This window comes from Aspergillus caelatus, assembly GCF_009193585.1.
Source record: "Aspergillus caelatus strain CBS 763.97 unplaced genomic scaffold BDV27scaffold_48, whole genome shotgun sequence".
NCBI classification, from domain to species: Eukaryota; Fungi; Ascomycota; class Eurotiomycetes; order Eurotiales; family Aspergillaceae; genus Aspergillus; species Aspergillus caelatus.
This window is the reverse complement of record NW_022475311.1, coordinates 89,254-114,232: the sequence shown is the minus strand read 5'-3', so window position 1 is coordinate 114,232 and position 24,979 is coordinate 89,254. Positions and strand designations below refer to the sequence as shown.

At 48.9% G+C, this 24,979-nt stretch overlaps 11 protein-coding genes across 11 annotated transcripts; 7 read left to right on the top strand and 4 right to left on the bottom strand.

Moving 5' to 3' along the window:
• Nucleotides 1–1,093: 1,093 nt before the first annotated feature.
• On the bottom strand, nucleotides 1,094–2,852 carry BDV27DRAFT_88632 (FAD-dependent oxidoreductase). Its single transcript, XM_032077871.1, has 4 exons — nucleotides 2,491–2,852; nucleotides 2,172–2,437; nucleotides 1,732–2,102; nucleotides 1,094–1,671 (listed from the first exon to the last, which is right to left on the bottom strand). Exons 1-4 carry the CDS (start codon nucleotides 2,787–2,789, stop codon nucleotides 1,252–1,254), a joined length of 1,356 nt encoding a protein of 451 aa, XP_031929711.1. The 5' UTR covers nucleotides 2,790–2,852; the 3' UTR covers nucleotides 1,094–1,251.
• A 1,324-nt stretch (nucleotides 2,853–4,176) lies between these two features.
• Nucleotides 4,177–5,127, top strand: BDV27DRAFT_170644 (uncharacterized protein; the record flags this gene model as incomplete). The annotated part of the gene is made up of 1 exon (XM_032075364.1): nucleotides 4,177–5,127. One exon carries the CDS (start codon nucleotides 4,177–4,179, stop codon nucleotides 5,125–5,127), a length of 951 nt encoding a protein of 316 aa, XP_031929710.1.
• A 1,739-nt stretch (nucleotides 5,128–6,866) lies between these two features.
• BDV27DRAFT_143491 (DODA-type extradiol aromatic ring-opening family dioxygenase) lies at nucleotides 6,867–7,747 on the top strand (the record flags this gene model as incomplete). Its single annotated transcript, XM_032070103.1, has 2 exons — nucleotides 6,867–6,959; nucleotides 7,025–7,747. 2 exons carry the CDS (start codon nucleotides 6,867–6,869, stop codon nucleotides 7,745–7,747), a joined length of 816 nt encoding a protein of 271 aa, XP_031929709.1.
• Nucleotides 7,748–8,510: 763 nt separating this feature from the next.
• BDV27DRAFT_143490 (putative UDP-N-acetylmuramate dehydrogenase) lies at nucleotides 8,511–9,545 on the top strand (the record flags this gene model as incomplete). Its single annotated transcript, XM_032070102.1, has 1 exon — nucleotides 8,511–9,545. One exon carries the CDS (start codon nucleotides 8,511–8,513, stop codon nucleotides 9,543–9,545), a length of 1,035 nt encoding a protein of 344 aa, XP_031929708.1.
• A 952-nt stretch (nucleotides 9,546–10,497) lies between these two features.
• Nucleotides 10,498–11,496, bottom strand: BDV27DRAFT_170643 (Aldehyde/histidinol dehydrogenase; the record flags this gene model as incomplete). The annotated part of the gene is made up of 2 exons (XM_032075363.1): nucleotides 10,498–11,004; nucleotides 11,074–11,496. 2 exons carry the CDS (start codon nucleotides 11,494–11,496, stop codon nucleotides 10,498–10,500), a joined length of 930 nt encoding a protein of 309 aa, XP_031929707.1.
• Nucleotides 11,497–11,991: 495 nt separating this feature from the next.
• Nucleotides 11,992–12,430, top strand: BDV27DRAFT_155766 (uncharacterized protein; the record flags this gene model as incomplete). The annotated part of the gene is made up of 2 exons (XM_032072204.1): nucleotides 11,992–12,273; nucleotides 12,350–12,430. The coding sequence occupies 2 exons, from the start codon at nucleotides 11,992–11,994 to the stop codon at nucleotides 12,428–12,430; spliced, it is 363 nt and encodes a 120-aa protein (XP_031929706.1).
• Nucleotides 12,431–13,237: 807 nt separating this feature from the next.
• Nucleotides 13,238–15,565, bottom strand: BDV27DRAFT_170642 (putative salicylate hydroxylase; the record flags this gene model as incomplete). The annotated part of the gene is made up of 5 exons (XM_032075362.1): nucleotides 13,238–14,184; nucleotides 14,237–15,071; nucleotides 15,138–15,212; nucleotides 15,282–15,407; nucleotides 15,464–15,565. 5 exons carry the CDS (start codon nucleotides 15,563–15,565, stop codon nucleotides 13,238–13,240), a joined length of 2,085 nt encoding a protein of 694 aa, XP_031929705.1.
• A 413-nt stretch (nucleotides 15,566–15,978) lies between these two features.
• BDV27DRAFT_155764 (CocE/NonD family hydrolase) lies at nucleotides 15,979–17,870 on the top strand (the record flags this gene model as incomplete). The annotated part of the gene is made up of 3 exons (XM_032072203.1): nucleotides 15,979–16,172; nucleotides 16,228–17,718; nucleotides 17,780–17,870. The coding sequence occupies 3 exons, from the start codon at nucleotides 15,979–15,981 to the stop codon at nucleotides 17,868–17,870; spliced, it is 1,776 nt and encodes a 591-aa protein (XP_031929704.1).
• Nucleotides 17,871–18,122: 252 nt separating this feature from the next.
• BDV27DRAFT_170638 (uncharacterized protein) lies at nucleotides 18,123–22,151 on the top strand. The gene is made up of 7 exons (XM_032075361.1): nucleotides 18,123–18,605; nucleotides 19,296–19,519; nucleotides 19,644–19,822; nucleotides 19,879–20,250; nucleotides 20,570–20,704; nucleotides 20,782–20,906; nucleotides 20,992–22,151. Exons 1-7 carry the CDS (start codon nucleotides 18,151–18,153, stop codon nucleotides 22,034–22,036), a joined length of 2,535 nt encoding a protein of 844 aa, XP_031929703.1. The 5' UTR covers nucleotides 18,123–18,150; the 3' UTR covers nucleotides 22,037–22,151.
• A 41-nt stretch (nucleotides 22,152–22,192) lies between these two features.
• On the bottom strand, nucleotides 22,193–22,920 carry BDV27DRAFT_125072 (uncharacterized protein). The gene has a single exon (XM_032066244.1). The coding sequence runs from the start codon at nucleotides 22,911–22,913 to the stop codon at nucleotides 22,494–22,496; it is 420 nt and encodes a 139-aa protein (XP_031929702.1). The 5' UTR covers nucleotides 22,914–22,920; the 3' UTR covers nucleotides 22,193–22,493.
• Nucleotides 22,921–23,657: 737 nt separating this feature from the next.
• On the top strand, nucleotides 23,658–24,708 carry BDV27DRAFT_143485 (uncharacterized protein; the record flags this gene model as incomplete). Its single annotated transcript, XM_032070101.1, has 4 exons — nucleotides 23,658–23,805; nucleotides 23,853–24,116; nucleotides 24,287–24,415; nucleotides 24,518–24,708. The coding sequence occupies 4 exons, from the start codon at nucleotides 23,658–23,660 to the stop codon at nucleotides 24,706–24,708; spliced, it is 732 nt and encodes a 243-aa protein (XP_031929701.1).
• Between the last annotated feature and the right edge of the window lie 271 nt (nucleotides 24,709–24,979).

Below are 24,979 nucleotides of genomic sequence, written 5' to 3'. Positions count from 1 at the left end.
CCAGATACAACTGGCAGCAATTTACATCCTAACCCTGATGTGTTAAACAACAGTGAGATTCGAAGGACTCTGCCTGCAGGATAGAGTGGGGTTTTTCCGCCAATCACCCCAACTCCACTCGCCCGTCGCTCGGGATCAATTCTCCCAGTCTCAGGATGAACGGAGGTCTCTCGGAATGTATTTGTACGAAGATGAAGATCACGGACTTGAGCAAATGTGAACATGCGTTGGCTGGTGCTGTCGCCATTCTGGCTTGGCCCTAATGTGAGGGGAAAGAAGCTGTGGCCAAGAGTCGGCTACACTAGCTTAGGGTCCTGGGCCAGTCGTTAGGTGAAGATCGTCCCTCGTCTTACCCCAGATATTACCGACCCCTCATGCGACTGGTGGCATGCTGCCCTGCATCTCCGAAGGCTTGCTGGCCACATTGCCTGGGCCTACCGGCCATACGCTAAGTACCGCCGGCAAGTTCTTCAGCGACCTGAGCTTGGTTATTGGTGCAATGTATCTAAACCAACAGCTTTGCAATACCGTAAGACGTACTTTGCTTTATCTCATTGGTTAGCGGTTGTACTAGCGATTTGTCTGACTGACTCGAAAGAAGACGGCTAATGGCATGAGGGTGCTTCATGACTAGTCATTCTCCACCCACATCGTCAGTCGCAATACGTTAAGTGAAGCACGGATGAAAGGAGTTTGCTGTGGGCGAATAGAGGAAAGTTGCCTGATGGTATCATTTTACGTGGCGTATCCACGTCGCTCATCTTGAAAGGTTATCAACTGCAGCATGCCTAACACAAACGCCTGGACAACAGTTGACAGCCTCATGGCTGACGTGACCATAGAATACTCTTGCCTGGAAATGTCTATCGATCGGTAACGTATTAAATGGCCTTCACGAGACCTGAAACACGTGTGCATACCTGGAGGTTCACTGCAACATACAGTGTATTTTTATGTCTATACAGTCAGTAGGCAATTGTCGGAGTGTAACCACAGCAAAACGGAAGCACATAAAAATGCTCATATTTCGGTAGGTAAACTGGAAGCTTTTTCAGGGCATGATGATACTCGTGGATGCCTGAGAGTAGGCAAACTATATATTTAATTCAAAAGATACGGTCTAGAAGAAATTTCCTCGTGTCTGCCAGCATAACAAACGTCTATAGGACCGATCGGTATCGCGAACGGCTTCTTTAGCCTTTGAAAGGTCATCTTTATACAAGCCCACATAGACGCGAGACACACTTCTCATTATAATTTCGATCCCTCGCGGGCATGCTTGGTCTCCTGGGTCTCTAGCTCATCATGATAGGGGACTCTGTGTGGCCTTGTTGGTAACGGAAGCATATCCAGAGACACTGCCTGTGGAATGGTCTTTAACCATTCGTTATACACAACCTTTGTTGGGAGTCTTGGTATCCTCGTAGCAACATACGACTTTAGCTCGGGTGTGTCCATAGCCTCGAGCTTCTGACGCTTGTGGGCTATCTCGATGAGCTGACGAACCCTCGGCTGGCGTGTCCGCTGAACTGTTTCGAACATATCAGATAGCTCCCCATCTGGGACCTGTTTATCAGGAGGTGTAGAGCGTAGTAGCCTCACAAGGCCATTGGTGAGGCATGCTGCTGTTTCTATGCAGCAGTTCGCCCCCTGCCCTGTTAATGGATGAAACTATGACTCTACTTTCAGCCTTTATTCCATTGACTGGCACTAGTCTGGATGTCAGCCTACCTTATGGCTTGCATCCCCAAGCGCAATTATTCTTCCATAATGCCAGTGTTTGTATACATGCTCCTGCAGTGGAGTAACCCCGGACCTAATTCTACGTGCATAAATGTCACCAAATTTGACATCTGAGGTGATCAGATCATCAAGGTGTCTGCTGACAATTTCATCCCTGTCTGCATCTGTGAGTCGAGGGATTTCCTGGCCAAATCGCACCTTACCCAAGTGCTCGAACAGGAAGAAATAGGTACGGTCGCCGGGCCCGTCAGCAATAAGATAAGAGAATTTCTCGTTGAATACGTCCTGAAGGGTGCAAGGATCAATCCCGGGAGTGCGGTGTGAAATCCCAAAGACACAGGAGTAGGTTGCAGAGATTGCTATGAGGTCAATTAGCTCTACTTCCAGGGCTTTTAAAAAGGGATCAATAAAGTAAAAAAGGCGCTCACATTCTTCCTCTAAGTAATCTCGACCCGTATCTACGTCTAAACGTGCCATCTCCTGGCGAACAGCTGAATGAATACCGTCAGCACCGACGACAATGTCACCATTGTATATTGATCCGTCTGTCGTAATTACGTTTACCATGGACGGGTGAGAATTGTCTATAGTCTGTACCCTCTTTCCCGTCAGGACCTTGCTTTTATCCTGAACTTTGTCGTATAGCGTTTGAAGCACCGTTTGTCGGTCCAGAAATGCTATCGGATACCCGTGTCTATAATTGACCATATTAGACGACGGCTTGCACGGGCAAAGAACATCAAATACCGTTTGCTCATCTCGTCACTAAGCTTGCTGGCCTCCCACATCTTCTCGCCGTTTGGGCTTCGGTAAATACTTTCCTGTACTGTGTGGCCCTGCGCATGTTCCAAAAGTTCATCACAGAAGCCAAGCTGGTCGAGAATCCGGAGTCCAATAGGCTGTAAGGCCAATGAAGCACCAACCTGAGGCGCAATGTCGAGATATGCCTCGAGTACCAGAAAGTCGATGTTATTTTTCTCTAGCATAAGCGCCAAGGACAACCCGGTGATGCTGCCCCCGGCGATCAACACTCGGAAGGGTGGCATTGTTTTTTTCAGCGAGATCAGTTGAGCAGCCAGAGGCAATTGTCCAGGTCAAAAATAGACGCGTAAGACTGAGAGAAAAACGGGCCTTGCCTATGATATTCCGGTCTAATGTATTAGTGCCACCACACTGCCCCGATCTGCCGGGCTGGCCCGAATTGCCCCCCGTAGTGCTCGTCACGTGGGGAAACCATGCATATTAGTGCCCTTGTGCCATACCCCATCAGGATAAGTGGCATGCAGGGGTCAAAGGGAATGTAACATACTAGACAGGGTAAGATAAAACCATTAGAAGATAGAATATCACTGCCTGGAGAGATTAAAGCGACATGGGTATCAACGGCGCTCAACAAACTAACAAATCTGCGCACTGCGGAAACACATTGACTGTCTAAACTCTTTGGGGACGATTTCCAGACTAGACAATTGACCGCAAAGTTGAATAGGAGAGGATGGGGAACTATGGAAGTTGGGCTCTATGAACCACGATAGAGGAATAGAACGGAGATGGACTAATTCTAGTCGGAGGCCGACCATAAGTCTTTCTGGTGTTCCAAACATGCCCCTTCTTCCGGCGCAGACTCGGACTAGAACACCACTGAATCAGCTAGTAATTACACGAAAGCAGAGCGTACAAAGGACCCCAGATCAAAACCGTTGAACAAGATCGTAGGGCTTTGTATATCTGCACAGGCGACGTTCTATTGTATTCTGGGCCATAGACCCGACGATCACACGTGATTATAAAGATTACGCTGGCCTATGGAGGTACAAAAGACCTAAACTAAGCTCCCAATTTGACTGTGGGGCGTGTGATTCATTGTACCTTTCCACTGGGAATCGTGAGCGATGTCATAGGGTTTGGTCTAGACCGGCGTGGCACATGGCCAGTCATGATCCATGGAAAGAAGGTTTCCAGCGCGAAGTGCATCCCTACCAATGCGGTGCGCTTTTCCCTTTCGTTGAAACCGAATATACTGTTTGACACCGACTGCACGGATCTTGACGTCAGGGCGCCTTGTTGGGAAGTTTTATACAAAGCCGCCCAAAAGAATGTAACCCTAAGCATTTGATGGGGACGAGGGAAAGCTTAACTTTGTCTTTCAGCGATTCTCGACTAGATCGGCAATAAATAATCGCTCGACCCCTGTTTGTGCCTGTTTACTGTTTACAAGGCTAAGATTTGCTCGATCTCTGGTTGGAGTCCACGGAACGATTGTGACTATGCGAGCCATATCCAAACCCGATATCCTCCATCAGTATTTCAGTACAGTCTCACATTTGAATATCTGTGGAACTTTACTCGGGCTGCGAAGGCGCCCAGCTCAATCTCACCTTTACGCACACCATAAACACCAAGCTCCTTTGATTCGAGAAACATGATATCCTCATGCCGCCCGATCCTGACCCGGGTTTGATCCAGCCAAAGACTGGCGGAGTCACCCATCTCCAAACTTACATCATTACAGTATTCGCGACGATTTCCTGGTACAATGCCGTGGAACTGGTGATTATATGCTTAACCACGTTCAAGCGGTATAGGGGCTGCTACTTCTGGAGTCTGTTGATCGCCTCCGTTGGCTTGATCCCACTTGTTCTTGGATGGCTCTTCTTCATCTTTTACTTCGGACTTACTCGCTGGGTTTCTGCCTCCATAATCATCCCGAGCTGGTACTGCGTAGTGGCGGGTCATTCTCTTGTACTCTGGTCACGACTGCACCTTATCCTGCAGTCGCCAAAGATACTCCGTGCCATCCTCATCCTCATCATCGTCGACAGTATTGTTCTTTTTATTCCTACGACGGTGCTCTTCTATGGAACCTTGATCCACGATGAAGGCTTTCGCACTTCGGCCCGCTTTGCCGCCGTATATAACATCATAGAGCGGATTCAGCTCGTGGTCTTCTGTTTGCAGGAGCTTCTTATTTCTGGGATCTATATCTTCGAAACGGTAAAGCTACTGCGACTTCGACCGGATACACTTCACCGTCCAATGCTCACTCGGCTCGTGGCGATCAATATTGTGGTTATGGTACTCGACGTGGCAGTCGTTGCAGTCCAGTTTGCTGGATACCTCGCCATTCAAATGATGTTCAAGCCCGTGGCATATAGTATCAAGTTAAAGTTGGAATATGCCGTCCTGAGCCAATTGATCGAGATCTCCAAGGGCCCGTCAACGTCTGATCCGGAACAGCTATGCTCATGTTCGCAAGAGCACAACAGCTTATCGACTTACCGCAGTGATCCGGGGAGAAATGGCGCCACAGACTCGGACATGCGGCAGTACAGTGTAGATAGCATCTCTACAGTGGTTTCGCCACGTCAGTCAGCTCCATATTGAGCAGAAACAACTACCTGTATACCAGTTCAAATAATATATTTTACCAATGTGACCTTTAAGAGAGACGGTCGCCGAGTAAATATCAAGTGCACTAACTATTCAAGGTAAAGGTTCTCAGTCACCGCAGACCCGAAGTCCACCGTAGCAGTTACTACGCATTAAGATCCACCCATGTCAGCTATGCTTTTCAAGGAGGGAAGATAAATCCCTTTCCACCAATGATGCATGCGAAATATAAAGGGAGCTCTTGGCAACTAGGCGAGAACACGAGCCCCTTTTCTTATTTTGATCCTAGTGGTCATGGGCCTTGTGCACTGCTCTGTCAGGTCACGATTAGTGGCAATCAGGGCAAATAGGCTCGAAGCTAGTCTGAAAGCTTATAATGTAAAGGGAAACAGTCGATCACAGTGAGTATTCTACTATCTCCTTGGCACACCGATTTCGCTTCTCTTTCCTTAGAAAGTCAACGAGTTAAGCTCAGAGCAAAGTTACATTCAGCCATGGCCGTTAATATTCTTTGTTTCGTTTCTATATAGAGCTCCTGTGGGTACCAGCGGCCCAGCGTTGGGGAAATTCGGCCTCCTAAGATTGTGGGTCTCCAATATTAAGCATCTCCGCGGTCAAGGGGTTTCATGGAATTGAAACAGGTTTTTGATGTCCCCTGTCTGCTCTATTACTAAGTCGGGCAGTCTGACTGGCAGTTATAGAGCACGCTCTATCGCCGCCGATCTCTATTCCTACACTAAGCCCCGTCTTAACCTAAGTAATTATTCCCACGATAATGCAGGAAGGCCGTTGACCGTTGAATGCACCGGCCTTCTCTGTATTTTTATCTCCCTGCATTAGCGTCTATGCTAAGCTAAAGTGTGAGCTTGGAATCCCCAAATATTTGGAGACTCAAGTGAAGCTAGTAATATTCAAACGCTTCTTAGACTGAATGGATGTCAACAGTGACAGCGATGTGGAACCTAACTGGTATTGCGGGCATACCTACCAATCTGTTCATATTTTGCAATTGTCGCCATCACCACGAAAACCTCCTCTGCCTCCACAGACATACAAACAAAGAACCTGAAAGTCTAAAGGTTCAATCCCTGGAAAGCTGCCACTCGACCCACCGGACCCACCCGCGAGATGCCACAGCTTTCTTTGCTAAGTGAGGCGAACCCGGAGTTCTGACAGAAGTACTGATGGGCCACAACAGTTGAAATATTCTGAGATTGAAGGCTTCTGAGGACTACCAGACTATTAACCGGTATTCTAGCTATTTCTAGTTGGGGCATAGAAAGTCAGGTAGCGCAATATCATCAGGTAAGAAGATTATGTTCCAATTCGCGATTAAACACCACATCACCTGAGAGCAAACCACGGCTGAGGAATGAACAAAAACCTCAGGTCGCCACTCCACTCTACCCGAGATCGGCAATGCTCTTGACTGGAGTTGATGCTGTAGGAATTTGCGGGGAAAGCAAACGGAGTGGCCGCTCGGAATGTGGACCACCGTGCCGAAAGGCCAGCAGATGAACCGTGGCTCTCTTTTCCGAATGGGGGATCCGATGTCCATCATAATCCCCGGATATAGGCCGTGATCATGGCACCTATTTGGAAACAGTGAATCAGTGATAGCCGTAATAGAAACATCCCTAAACATGAGTATGTTGTCGCCTCGTTTCCAAAATTTCATGTCCTGACTCTTAGCAGCGTTAACCCCCGTGCACTTCTTCTCCCATGGCTCGACCATGATGTTGGGCGAGGAGTCTTCCTCGGCCGACTATTGGAAACAATGTGGTGACGAGGCCCTCCGCAATGGCATCAAGGGAGTTATTCTCATGGTGAGTCGGCGGCCAACAATCGACCATTGGCGTCCTGAAATTATTTGATCACTGACCGTTAACAGGGCGCCCATTGGGATTGTTTTGGTGATCAAATTCAGGTTTCAACGAACCCTAACCCGGGCAAGAGTCCTGTCGCGTACGTTCATCCGTCGAAGTACGTCGACTACAAGCTCAACAACGATTTGAAGACCGCACAACGGTGCATTGACCTACTCGACGAGGCCGGGTACAACGTTAGTGGTAACGACACCTTCGACTGGATTCACGATACATATCTTATCTTGATCCGGATGTTCCCCAACGGTTGCCCGCCATCCACCATCATCTCTATGAACGCCCGTTATGACCCACATTTCCATATGAAGGTGGGCTCGACCCTCCGTCAGCTGCGTAAGGAGAACTATTTGATTATCGGAACTGGTGGTGCAGTTCATAACCTGTACCGCAATCGCTGGGCCCCTATGCTTCGCTTCCGCGACAACTTCGCCCAGGATACGCCCCCGGAGCACTGGGCCCTAGAGTTCCGACAATCCGTCGAGGATGTCTTCACAAAGACCTCGGGGCCGCAATTACGACGCGCAATGACGCGGCTAATGAAGCATCCGGAGTACCGCGATGCGCATGCGACAGATGATCATTTCATGGCTGCCATGTTCGTTGCGGGCGCAGCGGGAGATTTCGAGGATGAGGGAACACCTGCCGTTCTGGCGACTGAGACGTGGGAACTCACGAATATGTGTAATTCTCAATTTACTATTGGCTCCTGGCCAAAGGTGGCAGCATAATCACTGTTGTCGTTTGTTGTATATAATAGTATTTTGAAGTTGGATTTACTTTTACCATAGCTCCTTCGATCGAACTAGTTAGCAACCATATCGTATCCCGAGTCATAAAGATTCCCATCACAAACACTAGCCAATACGCAGCACCATCTAGCAGAGCATGTTGCATATAAGTGGCTACTGTATGTCTGCCTGGTGGTATATACTGTTCAGTGAGTTTAGGCTGTTGTTGATATTTCCACCAAATATATATTTACTACACTCTATACTACAGAACGGAGAAGACCATGGATTGTGACACAAGCTGACCCTATCGCAGCACAGAAAATGAATGCCAGAATATTCTTCGACATGTTTGACCCCAGGGAGGTGATAGGCACGCTAATTGTTCTTTCGTTATAAATATATGAAAAAAATACTAGCGGTGTGTGGGTGTCGAAAGTTTTCTTTCCGTTCAACGCTACGCAGTACAAGCGCGTCGAGCATGAGCTGTCCAAGGGACCCATATGTCCCGCGTTAGCGCAACAAACCAGCTCCATAAATAGGCCATTTCAGCCAATTACTCAACAGCTGAGATCTTAGCGTTCTTTGAAAGTGGTATTTGATACGGACGATAGATGTGGCCCACACCCATACGGAAGATACTTGTTCGCAGTTCTCTACTGGGTCCGGGGTTTTCGTCGATTTTTAAATAAGGCCGCGTACTGCCTCGAACACAACTCGACTCGACCAAGAATTTCGAAAACATCTCAAACATAGTGGCATAATGTCCGATCTTGTCTGGGAAGAAAGTGTTGCTCTCCAAGAATATAACACTTTTAACATCAAATCAAATGCGCGATATCTTGTACGAATCCGAAGCGCTAGCGATCTTGCACAGCTGGTGACTTGGCCACGGTTTCAAAACAGTCGCCAATTGATCCTTGGAGGTGGTAGTAACATGCTGTTCGCAAATGAACAGTTTAATGGAGTCATTGTGAAAAATGAAATCAAGGGTATTGAGGTGGTTTCAGAAAGTGATATACACACATGCCTCCGTGTTGGTGGCGGGGTTGAATGGGATTCGCTGGTCGGATATTGCATCGATCAGGACCTCGGTGGTCTGGAGAACCTCTCTCTGATCCCCGGGACAGTTGGAGCAGCACCTATCCAGAACATCGGTGCATACGGGGCGGAGCTCGGCGATGTGCTGCTAAGTGTGGAAGTGTGTGACTTTGGCACTGGCGACATGACAACCATGACAAAAGAGGATTGCGCCCTGGGATATCGAGATAGCATCTTCAAGCATACTCCAAAGGTGCTCATGGTCTGCTTTATTACGATCAAGGTAACCAAGGCCCAGTTTTACCGTGTAAGGACCCATTATGCTTTGATGCAGCATGCTTTACAAGAGAAAGGAATCACAGAACCAACGATACGATCAGTCAGTGAAGTAGTCTGTTTACTGCGTAGAAGGAAGCTACCTGATCCAACAGTCTTAGGAAATGCTGGAAGCTTTTTCAAAAATGTCGTTGTCGACCAATCGGTCCGAAATACACTTACTCAGATGTATTCCGACATTCCTTTAATTTCAAAGTTGGACGGGCGATGGATCATACCAACGGCATGGCTGATTGAGAAATGTGGTTGGAAGGGAAACCGAACTGGAAGGACTGGGGTTTATTCCGACCATGCTCTTGTGCTTTTCAACCTCGGGGGAGCTCAGGGAAGCGAGATTTGGTCTCTGGCAGAGAAGATATCACGAGATATACGGCTCAAAGTCGGGGTGTTATTGACACCGGAAGTAAATATCGTCAAATAACCAATCATTCCATATTTTGCAGGTCTAGGTAATGTAGAATCTAAAATTGGATAGGCTTGGCACATTTTTAAATCCCATAATTTGATAAGACCGTCAGGATATACTACATTTAATGGTATTACAAGTACATTATCTCTAGGACTTTCCTTCACAGGAGCGTTCAAAACAAAGGTACAGAGTTAGACCTAGGTTAAAGAATTATAACGTTGGCTAAATCAACGGCATATTGCTAACTGTACACATATACCACAGCTACCTCATCCTCAAAGCCCAATATCCCGCAGCAGACACAATTGTGATCAGTGAGGTGAGGGTGATGAGTCCTCCTGTAATGATACCCTGCTCAAAGTAACCAATCTTATGTCCGGGTCGCTGTTGGATGGCCGGAAGTGGAGCAAGAATCTCCTGCAACCTCCGATCGGACTGCACTGACTTTCCTTCTAACAGAGCCTTGGCGATCGTCGTGTTGATGGTTGGGTTTATAACTTGAGGCCGGGAAACCTCAAAGTGCTCTGTTGTGTACCGTGTGTGGAGATCGACGCGATAGCTGAGAGGGACGACGGGTCCGACTTGACACAAAGGATATATGATCAATGTCTGTCGACGACAGATGGGTGTGAATCTGTACTTACCAAGTATGTCATAAGGAACGTGGTTGACCCATGCAGCATGGGCGTCGATTGACTCCGACACGTATTTGGCTGCGCCTGGGGCCGCGAAGGTGTACGTCGCGGCATGAGTACCGCCACTGAAAGTCCTATCCTGTTAGTACTTATACTGAAGAGCATATCGCGGGTAATCCAAATGACGTACGCGTTACTGAGATTAATCGCATCGTCCAGACTGGACACAGGGTGCAGCAATAGCAACTTCTCACTGAGTTTGGTGTGCAACAGGGGAGAATCACTATGCATGGTTAGACTAAGATTCCTGTTGCTAGATACCCACCAACCTACCGATTCTGTACCAGCGCAACACCCCAGCCAGTTCCAGACACAATCACCTTAACTCCCTCCTCAGAGCTTATCTGGTCAAGCACCGATGGCTGTTTAGGGCGTTTAGAAAGCGAGTTGGCGCCACGATTGTCACTCCCGAGATGTTTGGCGGCGTGTCTGATCACCAATTCCACGAAAGGTTGCATGCAGAACTGGTTCACTAACACTACATCCGGAGCGTGCGGAGAGCAGCCATTGAATGCAAACCGCGCTAGGACAAGATCAACCGCTGCTTCCTGAAGGTTTGCTGTTCGGTCTACCACGGCAACCGTCCGCAAAGTGTTCAGCGGTTTGAGGGCTATAGAAGGTGTAAGGCATTCAGAAAACTGCTGGTTTAAAACAAGAGTAGTGCTGAGAAATTCTGCGTCGGGACGGCTCTCGCTAATGGCAAATGTATCACTATCTAGCGCTCCGCCGAGGATTCCGCGGAGTAGCGCAGTGACTCTTGAGGTCGTTTTGGGAAGCTGTTTTCATTCTTAGCACAAAGGGATCGCGTTAGAAGGAAGAAAGCATTTTAGAGGGGCTATAGGTACCTCCAAAATGATACAGTTTCCCGCCGCGAGGGCTGCACTCAGCGCAGCGATGACTGAATAAAAGATCGTGTGGGTGGTAGGTATGATATAGACAATTCCGGCACCTTTCTTCCTGTCCAGATTATCTTCTCCGCGTGCCACGCGGTATTCTACCTGCACACTCTTTTCAAGACTCAAGGAAGAGTAGTGGGAGCGAATTTCCTTCAACGCCAGACAGACTTCCGTCTGCACTTCGTCTACGCTATGACCCGAGTCCTGGGAGATAGCCTCTTTCAACTCCGTCAGGTGCTGGAGAATGCTCGATTGGAGGCGGTGGAATTGCCTCTGGCGGTATCTAACATTATCTGTGCGACCATCGATATTTCCAGCTATAATGGTGGAAAACTGTGGGGGATGCGATCGAGAATTGGATTTAGATTCCATGTTGATGTTGTCGAATTGCGTTCAAGCTGCAATGGAACTGTAAAGTCGCGCTCAGTTTCCACCGTGGCAGTAGTCCACGGATCAATAAAAGAAGCGCCTGATAGTATTTTTACCCCCTGGAGTAAGCCGATCAGCATAGCTATACCTACCTACCCCAATTTCGCGGTGGATCACCCTTTGGTCGTCCACTTCGGCCCACTTACTCGGCCCGAACATTTCGGGACCACATCACAGACATGATATGATATGATATGATATGATACGATACTAGCAGCATACCACATGATCCATCAATTTTCGGCACTTTGATCAGCGGGACCGAACTGTACCGGTAGTGGACAAATCAGGAACTACCCCAGATTATCCCTTCATCCCTTCCCTAGCTCTCGCCGTTCCTCGAGGCCTTCGATCCAAAACCAGTGGTCATATTCCCTGAGTCCAAACAAATATCGACAGGCACCTTGATACCACACTATCAGCGTACCATCCAGAATCATGTCTACTACAACAACAGAAACCCCGATTACAAGTACAACGGTATCCGTTCTCACGGACTACGAATTGCACCACAGCGAGCCGCAAGTACCCGCCCCGCGGAGCGAAACACCCATCCAAGCCTCAGTCCAACAGCCTGCAGATTGGCCTGTGGACCATCTTCGGGTACCCCCCTATCGACCTATTAATCGAAATCTCGACTGGAACGAGCGTTCTGCGGGAAGTCACCCGGCTGAGGTGGCTTTCGTTCAAATCATGTTGCACGGTGTCTGGATCAATGCGGTACGCAGGGACATGTCAAAGTCAATTTGGATTGACCAACTGAACAAATACTAATGAATCGTTCTTGCATTAATAGGCTGTTTCGCGGCTCTGGCATAACACATTAGGGCGTGTGAATGATAGGATCTTTAGGTATGAGGTTGGAGGGGAGTGGTAAATCGCGATATCGGCGGCGCATCGAGTGAACTTATATTTTAAACAATTGAGCATTCATAACTAATGGCATACCTTCTTCATATGTACGAAGATTGGCCTGAGGTGAAAAGGAAATCGTTTCAATTCAGGACGGACCCAAGGTGATAATTTAATTTCTAGATATGTGCAACGAAGATGTTGCACCCCAGAATTTAGAAGACTTGGATGGCCTCGATGTTAATGAAATCTTTCTGGACGCATTTTTTGTTATGCATTTTACAAAGCATGGGAATGGAGATTTGGCAGGGTGGGGCCTGCGCATATCAACCTATTTCTTAGCCAACGTCATTAGTCTGTATAGCCGCTAACCTGTCGTTCGAATCCTATACTGGTCATTCCAGATGGAGAGACTTAGTCGCGTAGGAATCACGTAGAGTACGCTCTAAGTTACTGTCAACCTGAGAATACCCTATCCAAGTTACCTATAGAGATGCCTATGGTGCCTGGACAGTTTTAGGTAGTTGAATCGGATGACCTTTCGTCTGTCAGTTACTTAGATCTCTGTCGCCCGTCTGGTATAACCTGATCAGATCTTAGCAGAACCTCTCTAGTTGCATAGGCATGGTTGACGGAAACGAAGTATGCCCCAGCTCCGTAGATTGCACCACGGACACCAGGTTTCGGCTTAGCAAAGGAGATAGCTACTATTTACTGTGAAGATGATGTAAAGCATAACCTCTGGCTGTTTATTTCTGCTACCTGGCAAGGCATGGGGATAGAGGAGTGAGCTTGGATGTCTAAAAATCTAATTTGTTCTCTAGTTTACAGTTCACGGATTGACCTTCCGAGCCGATGACACGTCTGCTACCCCCTCTCCTTCAACAACCTTGGCCTCTATAACCTCATATACCGGAACTCCAGCCAGACGAGACACTATGTGATGGAGAGTAGGGAGCTGGTTCCAGTCCAACCCATCGATCTCTAGTTTGGCGTCCGTGGCACGTAGTTCGCGTGTGATCTTCGAAGGTACCACCGTCAGGTCTTCAGCGGAATCGACCACAACAGGATACTCCGCCTCAGGGATGCCTTTCTGGTCCCTGCCAACGGAGGGCATGTAGCGGTGCAGCAGAAGATTTGGCGGAGTCTTCGTCGCTCCATTGGTTTGCCGTTGCTCCTCTGACGTCTCCTCCAGCCCTGTCAAATTCAACCGACCCCATACTCCCCCTCGCCAGCTACTGATGACATGGTACGAATGGCGGCGCCTATTCACATCGATAGTACTAAATACCTTCGGGAACCCGAGCTCCTCGCGACCAGAGATGATAGGATCCGCCAGATCCTCAAATAAAACTGGGAGGTAAGATCCTTCCGTGATCTGGCCATCGGCACTCTTGTATTGGACGCCATGGATGTATAGCCCGAAGTGGTTGTATCCGCCACCGGCGAGCCAGTCTAATCCATCTAGCGTAGTTTGGGAGAAGGTTGCGTAAGCTACGCTTCCCATACCGGCAAAGCTGTAGGATGCATTTGGTAGCAGGTTCTTAAGCAAGGTACGACTCGTCTTGAACCGAACGGATGCTGTGCAAAATTTCGTCTTGCTCGAGGCAGCCACTCGGCTTCTTCCCCAGAAGTCTTGGCGGGGTCCTGGCATAGGGCCGAAAACAGTGGGTTGACGATAGTAAACCTGTTTGTTTTGCGCCCAGAGATGCTGGCGTAATAGTTCACTGGAATGATCCCATTCATCATGATCGTAGATGTACGAACTGATAATGGCGGCTACGAGCTCTCTTAGCTGTCATTCTTGCAAATTGACTGAGTGTCTACATACCTTCCTTTCCACCCACATGCCTTCTTCCAGATTCTCGTGTGTATTCCTGGATCTGTAACACTCGCTCCTGTCGAGCCTTTTCGTATAGGCCCAGCCGTGTGGAGATATCCTCGCGTTTCAGATCTCCTGGGAGCATAACAGCCAACGACAAACCGTCTTCAATGGCCATGGCACCTCCTGAGGCCCGATAAGGGAGGAAGGGGTGAGCAGCATCTCCCATTAGCGCTAGTCGCCCATTGACCCATTGAGGCAGGGTTTCCATGTCCAGCAGTGGCCATATCTTCAGTGTTTCAGGGTCTGCCTTGTTCAACAGTTTCAGGACTCCAGGCTCAAAGTCTTTGAAGGCGTCTAATAGAGTCTCCTTTCCGACGCCTTGATTCCAGCCATGAGAGACATACTCATTGGTAAGAGTGTCGGGATGAATGCAGACAAAGTTCAATATCTCGTTGTTCACGCACGGATAGACGACCACCTTACTGTCGGCACTATGCCACATAAGAACGGTTCCGTTTGATTGGACCATGTGAGCTGTCTCAGGATCTTCCAATACCTCCTTACGCGGGACCATAAACCGGAATGCGTTGCGACCTGAGCTGAATGCCTTGACATCTTTTCCTGAGACATGTCGACGGGCCACAGAGTGAACACCATCAGCCCCTATCACTAGGTCTCCGTCGAAGCGCTTTCCGTCTTCCAGAGTTATGGTTGCGGCGTGAGCATCCAGGTCCGCCACCTTGGCGGAGGTGTGCAGAATAATGGGTGTTCCTTTCCCCGGAGCCTGGGCTTTGTCTTTCAAAGCTTCATGGAGATGCGCGCGATGAATCAAAACCCATTCCTAAACGAGCAGGGTTAACTAGTGCCGCACTACAATAGGCCTATTGGGGATACGAAGATGGCTTACATGTTGCCAGCTGCCCGAGATTAGACTTGTGTCTAAGGTATACTGCAGCTCACCATCAGAAGTGTAGTCGCGAAGCTAGATGAACGGAGTCAATAGTCAGTCTATCACTCCTCTCCTCCATAACTCCATATGGGATCGACATACTTGCTCCGTCAGCACCGCGCCGTACTTTCGAGCATCAACCCCAATTCGTTTCAAGAGTCCATTGGCATTCGGAGTTAAGTGGATTGCCGCTCCAACTTCATTTGCAAACCGTGACCTTTCAAAAACCTACACCCTTATGTCAGTCTCGGAGTCATGTATTCGGGCTCAAACAAGCCTCTCACCTCCACTTCGTGCCCCTGTTGCCGAAGGGCAATGGCGGCAGCTAGTCCTCCAATGCCAGCGCCAACAACGAGGACTTTCAAGCCCTGTGGTTTAGACTGCATCTCGATCGGAACTGGAACAATTTGCAAAACAATGGCGCGGAGTGACTACAGCGAAAGCAATAAAACAAAAAAATGTAGGAGACGAGAGAGGGAGCCATGGTAGGCATGCTTCTCCAATATGTATGTACTAATGCTACTTTGCTCCAGGCCCAAGTCCGGTGGGTCTCGGCTATTCCATGGATCGACATTATTATGATCACGCTACAGTTCCTGGGCCTCTATGAGTTCGGGTCAAACATTTCGGCTCCACATACGGCCGGGCCCATGATCCCGATCGTATGGACATAGCTAGAGGCATTATTTAGAGCAGACAAGTTGTGCAAGAGGTGTAAATACTAATACCACTACAGCGGCAAAATCCTCCAATTTTAAATTATCCACGTGTGATCTTTTGCTGTGTTTCTCGTGTCAAGATGCCGAATCCCATCAAAGATATTACCCGCGTAGACGCGGCCTCGTTTCCTTATATCTACGAAGAAAATGTCACAATTCCCTTGAAGAACAACGCCGGACTAATTCGGTGCAATGTCTATCGGCCCAGGGATGTCGAGAACTCTCCGGTGTTGGTTACCTACGGGCCATACGGGAAGGATATCCACTACAAAGAGTATGGTGTCTTCTCCATTTTCCACTCAAAGAGCTTCGGTACTAACTGCACGCAGTTTCCACGCTAAGTCTTATAGCGAAGTTAATCCGGAGCATCACTCTGATCATTCGGCATGGGAAACTCCAGATCCTGGCTTCTGGACCAAGCATGGCTATGCCGTTGTTCGAGCCGACGAGCGCGGCTTAGGTCAGTCGCCCGGTGTTTTGGACACCATGTCGCGGGGCACTAGCGAAGCCTTCGTTGATGTAGTGGAATGGGCCGCTGAGCAGCCGTGGTCAAGTGGGAAGGTTGGTCTTCTAGGCATCAGCTACTATGCTGGTAGCCAGTGGCGTGTCGCTGCCCGTCAGCCCAAAGGCCTTGCTTGTATTATTCCCTGGGAAGGCATGTCGGATTATTACCGCGACCGATGCCGTCATGGAGGTATTCTGTCGAACTCTTTTATTAAGTTCTGGTGGAATCGCCAGGTGATCACCAATCAATATGGACGGCCTGGACGCGCTGCCCGCAATTGGGGGCCCGATACTATTGAAGGTGACCTGTCAGAGGAAGAATTATTGGCGAATCGCAACGACCAGACGATCGATAATGCCACCCACAAGTTCCGTGATGAACCATACTATGCCTCCAAAGAATATAATATGGAGGATATTAAGGTCCCGTTGCTCTCCGTTGCGAACTGGGGTGGTATTCTCCTACACCTACGTGGCAACGTGATCGGCTATATGAATGCAGGTTCGGAACACAAATATTTAAGATTCATAACTGGACGCCATGATTTGCCATTCTACTATCATGAAGAGGTCGAGCTGCAGAGAAGCTTCCTGGATGCTTTCCTCAAGGGAGAGGATCGAGAGGGATGGAGCAATGGCCAGGCACCCAAGGTGGACGTTTTGCTGCGCAAAGGAAATGTCGGCTTTGACAACGCTGAGGCTGAAAGAGCCTATACTCGGCGTACTGAGAATGAATGGCCCATCGCTCGCACGCAGTACACGAAATTCTTCCTCACGCCAGACCTTCAGTTACAGACCCAATCACCACAGTCAAAATTAGTCAAGGTTGATTATCGCGCATTGGGCACTCTGGACAACCCTCAGCTTATCCAATTTACTACTCCTGCTTTTGAACAGGAAACGGAGATCACCGGCCATATTGTCGCTCATTTGAACGTATCTGTCAGCCCTGATAAGGGAGGTCCGCTTCCCTCCGACATTGATCTCTTCCTGACACTGCGCTATATCTCCCCAACCGGTGAAGAGGTATACTACACTGGTACCGCTGGAGACCCCGTACCGCTGGCCAAGGGTTGGCTGCGCGTAAGTATGCGCAAGGTGAACGAGAAGCACTTGCGCCACCAGGAGTATTTGCCGCATCGTGATTACTTTTCAACGGATGTCTTACCTGTCATGCCCGGTGAGGTCTATCCGGTAGATGTAGAGATCTGGCCGAGCAACGTAGTAGTCGAACAAGGTGGTAAACTGGTCCTGGAGGTGGCGTCGGGCGATACTCAGGGATCCGGAATCTTCCAGCACAATGACCCCAGTGATCGGTATGTCCTCCCTTCTCTCCATTCTATTGTGTTCTGGAAATTCGATGCTAATAATATGAAGCTCCCCCGAGAAGCTGCAAGGAACCAACCACATACATTTTGGGCCTGCGTACGAGAACTATGTGACTCTTCCCGTGATTCCGGCCAAATGAAGTCGGTTTCGGGATATGGGCTCTGGGTTAACCAATATTCTTTGTTATGTAAACATAGACTACATGAATCATAAGGCAATTCTCCGATGTCGTCTCATTGCGCCCGAGGGCAACGATGGTGGACCCGAACAGCAACCCGAAGATAGATCCACCAGCAGCATCTGTCGAGCGGGACCTTTAGTATATAGATACCACTAGACCTCAAGGTAATTGCTATTCTCAATTCTCAAATTATCTACAAGCATACACATTCCCTTCCGCTATAAAACTATCCTACACAATGTCTGAACACAACAAAGATATCCGTCCTCTTCAACGCTTTGTCACTACTCATAACGACAATGGCCAAGCCATCTTTTCCAATCGTCTTTCTGAAGATATGCCCGTTCAAAATGTCGACCAGGTTACCTTCGGTCTTGCCTATACTTCGGAGCAATTCCCTTCCCAGTTGTCGGCCGATGCAGATATTGACAGCTATGAACGCCGTCTCGCCTCCCCACCAGGGTTGAGCATCTCCACGGGTACCGTTTGCCGTATTGTGGATATGCCACCCAACACAATCAGTCCAATGCATCGGACAGTCTCGCTAGACTATGGCGTCGTCCTAGAAGGGGAGGTCGAGCTTCTACTCGACAGTGGTGAGAAGCGACTATTAAAGAGAGGAGATGTTGCCGTGCAACGGGCTACGAACCATGCCTGGCGGAACGTTACTCCCAACCAGGGCTGGTCTCGTATGTTATACGTTTTGACTCCCTGTCATCCGGTGGAGGTGAAAAACCAGGGCGTTCTCGGCGAGGATTTGAATGGAATGGGTGTGAAGTCCAGTGAATAGGGCCATCCCTCCAACAACCTGTATCCTTATTTTGGAGTATTTACCGCACCACATACCTAAGACACAATGCATATCAATATTATGCACCAGACTCATGTCATGCATGTCCAAATTAATGTTCCAATAGCCGCTGTGTTTTGCCGAGGTTCAACATTGTAGGGTTTTGACTCCGCACGTCGGCAGTCCACATTCCCGATCCCTGAACCCGTGACATCATTCTCCCCCGAACAAATTCTGGGGCCGACAAACACCAAGAGTATAGCGTCTTGCTGCAGTATATCACAATATCCGTAGCGATGAACAGTCCCTCAGAAAAAAAGGATAAGTCTCGGACAGGCTTTTACCAATGCGGCGTCTGCAGAAAGCATTATGCTCGACCCGATCATCTTATCCGCCATGTCCGATCGCGTGAGTCCATTGACCCTGAGCGCGAAACCAATGGAGTTATAGCAGGAATGCTCACCACAATTGCTCCTCCCAGATACCTCGGACAAACCGTTCGTCTGTGATAAATGTGGAAAAGGCTTTGGGAGAATGTTCGTTCATAGTCGCCCATCAATCGCCCGTTTATCATGCTAATCCCTTGCCGAAAGCGATCTCCTACGTCGGCATGCCCGAGGACACTTCGCCGGTCAAAGAGACACCAGACTCTCCACCGCCTTAACCATGCGAGGGCGGGTGTCACGAGCCTGCAAGAATTGTGCTCTGTCCAAGCTGAAGTGCGATGACCAAAAGCCCTGTCGTCGATGTGTCAAGCGAAACCTCGAGTGTCATTGGCCTCAGGATGAGAGAACACCTGATGCTGCAGACCCACAGGGTAAGGATGTCCACTTCATCTCCAGCGCATATGAAAGAGGGGGGATTGGTAGGAACGCTGGCTGTACCATTCCGCGATACTTAAATCGTAGAAGCTGTTGCTAACGCTGCAATGGCAAAACTAGACCGATCCATGGCGGAGTCTTCTGACTCAGGTGAGCAGGTTGATGATACCGCCATCCCTCACTCACAGGAAGAACCAGCTCCACAGGATTTCTCAGTGGGTCTTATGGACGATTTTTACTCTGCTGCTGAAGAAGTGATTGATCAGGCGTTCCTGGAGAATAACAGGTTACCTTTAATGGTTAATACTAGTCCAAGTATCTTCAGCAGCGACGTTGCGCTTACATATGAGAGCAGAGCCCCAACGAGTACGATTACTTTGGCGGGAATATCAGCCCCGAGCTGGGGTTAACCGAGGCCGACTTGGAGTTTCTAGCATCTCTCAATAATCACGACCTAGCTCATGAACGACCAAACACCACAACTCAATACTCAACTCAGCGCAGTGTCCCCGAAGCTTTGGGGTTGATGGACAAGGAGGCATATCACAACTCCCCTCTGTCCAATTGGACTCCTCGCAGCGAAGACAACGCATACATGGATCAGCAGTATCTATCCGTGCCAAAACATCTCGATCGGTCGATATCATCCGGTAATGCCGAGGCGAGGGTGTTCTCTGAGTGTCTATCAAAGGAAGGTCGCGATAAAGCGTTTTCCATATTCGTTCAGGTATGCCAGCGGCGCGATTTTGGTCGGATGATGCACTATTTTCCGAGTGCAGAGCTCCTTGATAGTCTGATCCAAGACTACTTTCTCCATCAGAGATCTGAGATAGACTCATGGATCCATGAATCCACCATCGACTTGAACCAAGAGAGTCCGGAGATGATTATAGCCCTGGCTGCTGCTGGAGCAGTGCTGTCTCCTGTGAACGCAATTCAACGTTTGGGATATGCTCTACTAGAGATAGCTCGTCTTGAACTGAGTAGCAAGGTAGGCAGGCCATCTGCGTACCGTGAAGAGGGCAATAACAGGCTGACCTTGTCAGTACGAAAATGATAATAGCAACACACGCAATTTGCGTCAGGGACAGGCATATGCTCTGACCTTACAGATTGGGCTGTGGAGTGGTGATAAACGACGCGTCGAAATCGCAGAGAGCTTTGCACAACCCATTCTGACGGTGCGCTTTACGCAATTCCCCATCTCCTCTACCATGCTTAGATGACTGTTTGATGCGGAATGCTAATGACCAAGCAGATGCTGCGCCGAGCTTCCCATTTCCGAAGCGAAGGGTACCCCATCATTACACCCACGGTGGTAGATGATGAAGAAACGCTGAATCAGAAATGGCATCACTGGGTCGAGTCAGAATCCTACAAACGGTAAGCAACCACACGCGCGTGTCATGCTACGGTGCTTTGCCATTGGCTTCATTAGGAATGGTTGCTTATTTCAGTATCTCCATAGAGTCGTGTACCATCTCTTTATCCATGACGTGCAGTCGTCCTTTCGGCTGTCCACGCACGCACTGCTCTCATACGGTGATCTAGAGCTACCCTTCCCTTGTTCCCGCAAGCTGTGGAACGCAAAATCAGCTTCCGAGTGGGGATACATATACCTGCAGGAGTTTCCTCATGCCCCGGAGGCCTTCCCATCCCTTGCAGGTGTCCTGCGAGACCCATCGACACTCGGTCTATTACCCCGTCAGATTGACTTCCCCTTAGCAGCGTTTATCTCAGTGCACGGGATGTCGCTCATGGTAGCCGACTGCAATCGTACGCGCCATAGCCTACACCGTCCATGGACCGGTCTACTCTTTCAGTCATGGCAGCGCGAATTGGAACAAGAGCTAGATCAGTTTAACATCGCGATCGTAGAGCCATTGCATGAATCTGTCCCTGCCGTGTCCCTAATTCATCAAGCTGCCTGTCTCTCTTTGTACCTACCGCTTGGTATACTCGAGAGATATGCAGGAAAGGAAGGTGAGAAACGGTCTGCCGATGTGTACGAGCTCTTTATCCAACACATCAATCCGAGTCATTTACGGCAAGCCGCATGGCATGCAGGTCAGATACTACGCATCGCTAAATATATACCCCCGGGTCTGCTGACTGGGTTCTGCGCCACGTGTTTATACTTCGCCGCGCTTGCTCTTTGGACATACAGCACGGTGACGGCGCCGGAGGGGTCTTCGGGTCGAGACCTTCGGGCTGAATTGGCGGTTCAACACGGTACTTTTTTCTTAGATGGAGAAGGCAGCCCCAGTGGTGCAGTGCGTCGTTTTGTCATTTCCGGTCAAGGAATCCCTGCCCTGTCATCTGGGAATGGTCCCGCTTACCTCGAGAATCAAGCCGCCGTGATGCGCTTGTTCCAGCAGGTATTACGATCGAAATATCCGAGTCAAGCTATCCCTCAACAAGCCCAGACTCTGTATCATGCCTTTTCAGCTCTTGGAAGCATACGGAGAGCAAAGGAACATGAAATCCCGAACAAGAAGCTGCCTCCAGATTAGGTATCGGCAGTGCCTCCGTTCTGGCGCAGAATTTCTCATTTGATCTTATGCTTTGCTTCCTGTTATGCTTCTCCCTGGTGGAGAAATCTGTACTAGCTATGTCATTTATTTGTATTCAGTCGGGTCACACAGATGGCGTTTAGAGGGAGTTTAAGATGCAAGGTGTCAGGTCACCGATCGATCATTTTGCTTTCCGCTAGTAGCTAATTACAACCACATATAACTCACAGACATATATACCCACCCATCCATTACTACTATTCACAAGACATGTATTATCCCTGCGAATACGACGATAGCCCAGCAAATCGCGTATGAAACATCAAACACTATGCACCCGTTGTCGTCCATATAGAGTATAATACACCATTTGCAACCCACGTCAAATATCCCCAATTCATGTGCTTGTAAACGCGAGGGAAAACACTCCACCACGGAACACAAAGAACACAATTTCCTAAGAGGAGGATGACTCAGAAGCTTTCCGCTCTTGTTCTAACATCCATTTGTACCGTTTATATTGTAGTTCCAGCAACATCAACTGCATTTGATAGCCTTGCAGAGTCTCTCCGAGCTCTCGCTCGGCAGGATCCTCGGAACGTGTCAACTCTTCTATCTCTGCGAGACTCCGAGGCGCGACAGACGTTTCTGCCGAGGGTGTTTCTGCGCTCTGATCTTCTGGTACGGTCACGGGGTTGTGGGTCCCGAAGCTTTGTTCGTCAATCTCGGGGTCGGACGCGTCCCGTGGTGGGTAGAGCTCTTTCGGGCGTGGGGTCATGACGTTCTTGGCGTCGCGTATCGGTATTAGGATGCTTCGTGCTAAGCTGCCAAATCTTAGAAGTTTAAAAGCAAGACGGAGATAGTGATTGGGAGTCATAGACACAACCTTTGAGTTAAGAGGGCTTGAGGCAGTTCATGCCAACTTCGACTAAGGGGAAGCCAATGCGGGCCGTGCGAGCTCATGTGATGTGACATGCATTAGGGCCAGGCTGGACATACCCTAAGTATCCCTATAGAGAAAGCCCTTGTCTATTCATTACTCTGGCTGTAGTAAACATGAAAAAAAAAGGTTATGTTCGATCGTGCTTGAACCAATATACAACCATACTTCCCGTTACTAGCGAGTTGGCAGTGGTGGACGAATGTTTCCAAGATCTCGTCATGGATCCAACATGGTCTCACAGCTTGTGCGCAAGGGTGTGAACGAGAGAAGCCGATGAGCATGTTTTTCGCCAAGCAAAGGGCGAACTTTGCCTTACGTTCGGTCTTCACCTACTAAATAGATTACCTGCTGGATGGCTGCATGATCGACACGTACTTCTGTCTTGGCTGCCGGCTGATCTACAACCAACAAAAAGCAGTTCAGCCTACCAGCGCTTACACGAATCCAAGTTCAGATATTGGGCTTTCAGCCTGTCAGAGCCTACGTTGCAGCCTAGTAGGGGTCCAGGAGAGACACCACCCTGAGAGAGAAATCTCTTTGTCCCCTTGTTCAAGTTGACCCTTACAACTATTTAAGCCACCGTCTGGTTTCACCATCTCAACTCTTTCACTTCCCCACTGTCTTCTTTTCTTACCTGAATTCTAATTGAATCATCATTCAGCACTGTCAGCTTTCCAAATGGCCCACCTCCGTGATTCTCTGCTGAGCTCTCTGCCTAGAGACACACTTTCTACCGCAACGATCGACCATGCTCACAGAGATCAGGAAGGTACACGCCAGTCTGTCGCTCGGGGTGAATCCAAAGAGGTTCGAGATATGGCCTTCAGTAACCGGACCTGGATCGTTACCCGCCGATACTGTGCGATATTGGAGATGGTGTAGACTCCCTCGAAGGCCACATTCATCCCCTGTGGTATATGTACTACGAACTTGGCAAAGCAGTCTCCTCGGAATCACCTGAGCATGAGGGACTAGTCCCCGATATCCTCCGCATTCAAGGGATGGGGCCGTTGACTAGACCTGCACGCGGAGTCCATGAGATTGATATCGCAAGAACTGTCGACGGTACACTGTGGAACGATCCTCCCTTCTTGGTTGGCGATATGACCAATTTCTGGATCAATCCCGCTACTCTATGTCGGGAACACACCGTCTCAACTTCACAACATTCCTGGCTAAACTTGCATCCACTCGTGTCGCTAAGGATAGGTTGTGCCAAGTTGCTCTTCTGATCTTCCGTACTCTCTTTGAAAGCCCTCAAGCACTTCGCACCGGCGAAGGGTCAGACGACGAAGACCTCAACTGAGGTACCAAGCAGTTTGAGGTCTTTCATCTGTTACCAGCTGCTGTTGCTTGGCTGAAAATAGCAAGCCACAACCTCCTTTTGCTATCAGAAATGTGTTGGAACGACTTCCCTAGCCACATCAGCAAGGGTAGTGAGAGATTCCTCGATTCGTAGCTTGGACAGCGATCGCCTGCTGGATTCTCGCCATGGAGATACATGTTCTGGCTGAAGTGACTTCATGAGATTCAGGAAGAAGCTAAGGAGGCCAATGAGAAATCCCTGGAGAAGCTTGCCACTGATGGCATCCAGTACATAATCAGCACAGTCAAGCAAAGGAATTCTGAGATACTCAGGGCTTACAAGAATGGTGGCAATGCCCTGCATCAGGATAAGCATCTTTCGTGCCTAAAACCCCTTGCACGCGTTGAGGAGCCAGAATCGTAAAGACTTCGATTAAGTTTTGAGGGAAAACTCGGAAATACCATGTAAACATTCCCCGTCCCTCTCTTTCTTGTTTAACCTTTCAAACACTGTACATAAGTCTTAGAAGCTACATGCATTATATTGTGGGCTGTAAAGTGAAGGTCAACAACTATATATATTCTTTCACGCAGGTGTTCCGGGTAGAAGAGGAAGCAAAAGACAAATAAAATAAACAGCTAAGAACGACAGATAAGGTTGTTTTTACACTAGCCCAGGGTCTCTTCTACCTTCG

Bases quoted from the DNA above. Each gene is read 5' to 3' on its own strand.
- BDV27DRAFT_125072 (XM_032066244.1), bottom strand. From the start codon at position 22,913: ATGACTCCCAATCACTATCTCCGTCTTGCTTTTAAACTTCTAAGATTT.
- BDV27DRAFT_88632 (XM_032077871.1), bottom strand. From the start codon at position 2,789: ATGCCACCCTTCCGAGTGTTGATCGCCGGGGGCAGCATCACCGGGTTG. The intron at 2,103-2,171 runs GTGAGCGCCTTT...TTGACCTCATAG, and splicing joins AGATTACTTAGAGGAAGAAT to CAATCTCTGCAACCTACTCC. The intron at 1,672-1,731 runs GTAGGCTGACAT...GTAGAGTCATAG, and splicing joins TTGGGGATGCAAGCCATAAG to TTTCATCCATTAACAGGGCA.
- BDV27DRAFT_170638 (XM_032075361.1), top strand. From the start codon at position 18,151: ATGTCTGAACACAACAAAGATATCCGTCCTCTTCAACGCTTTGTCACT. The intron at 18,606-19,295 runs GTTATACGTTTT...CCTTGCCGAAAG, and splicing joins AACCAGGGCTGGTCTCGTAT to CGATCTCCTACGTCGGCATG. The intron at 20,907-20,991 runs GTAAGCAACCAC...GTATCTCCATAG, and splicing joins GAGTCAGAATCCTACAAACG to AGTCGTGTACCATCTCTTTA.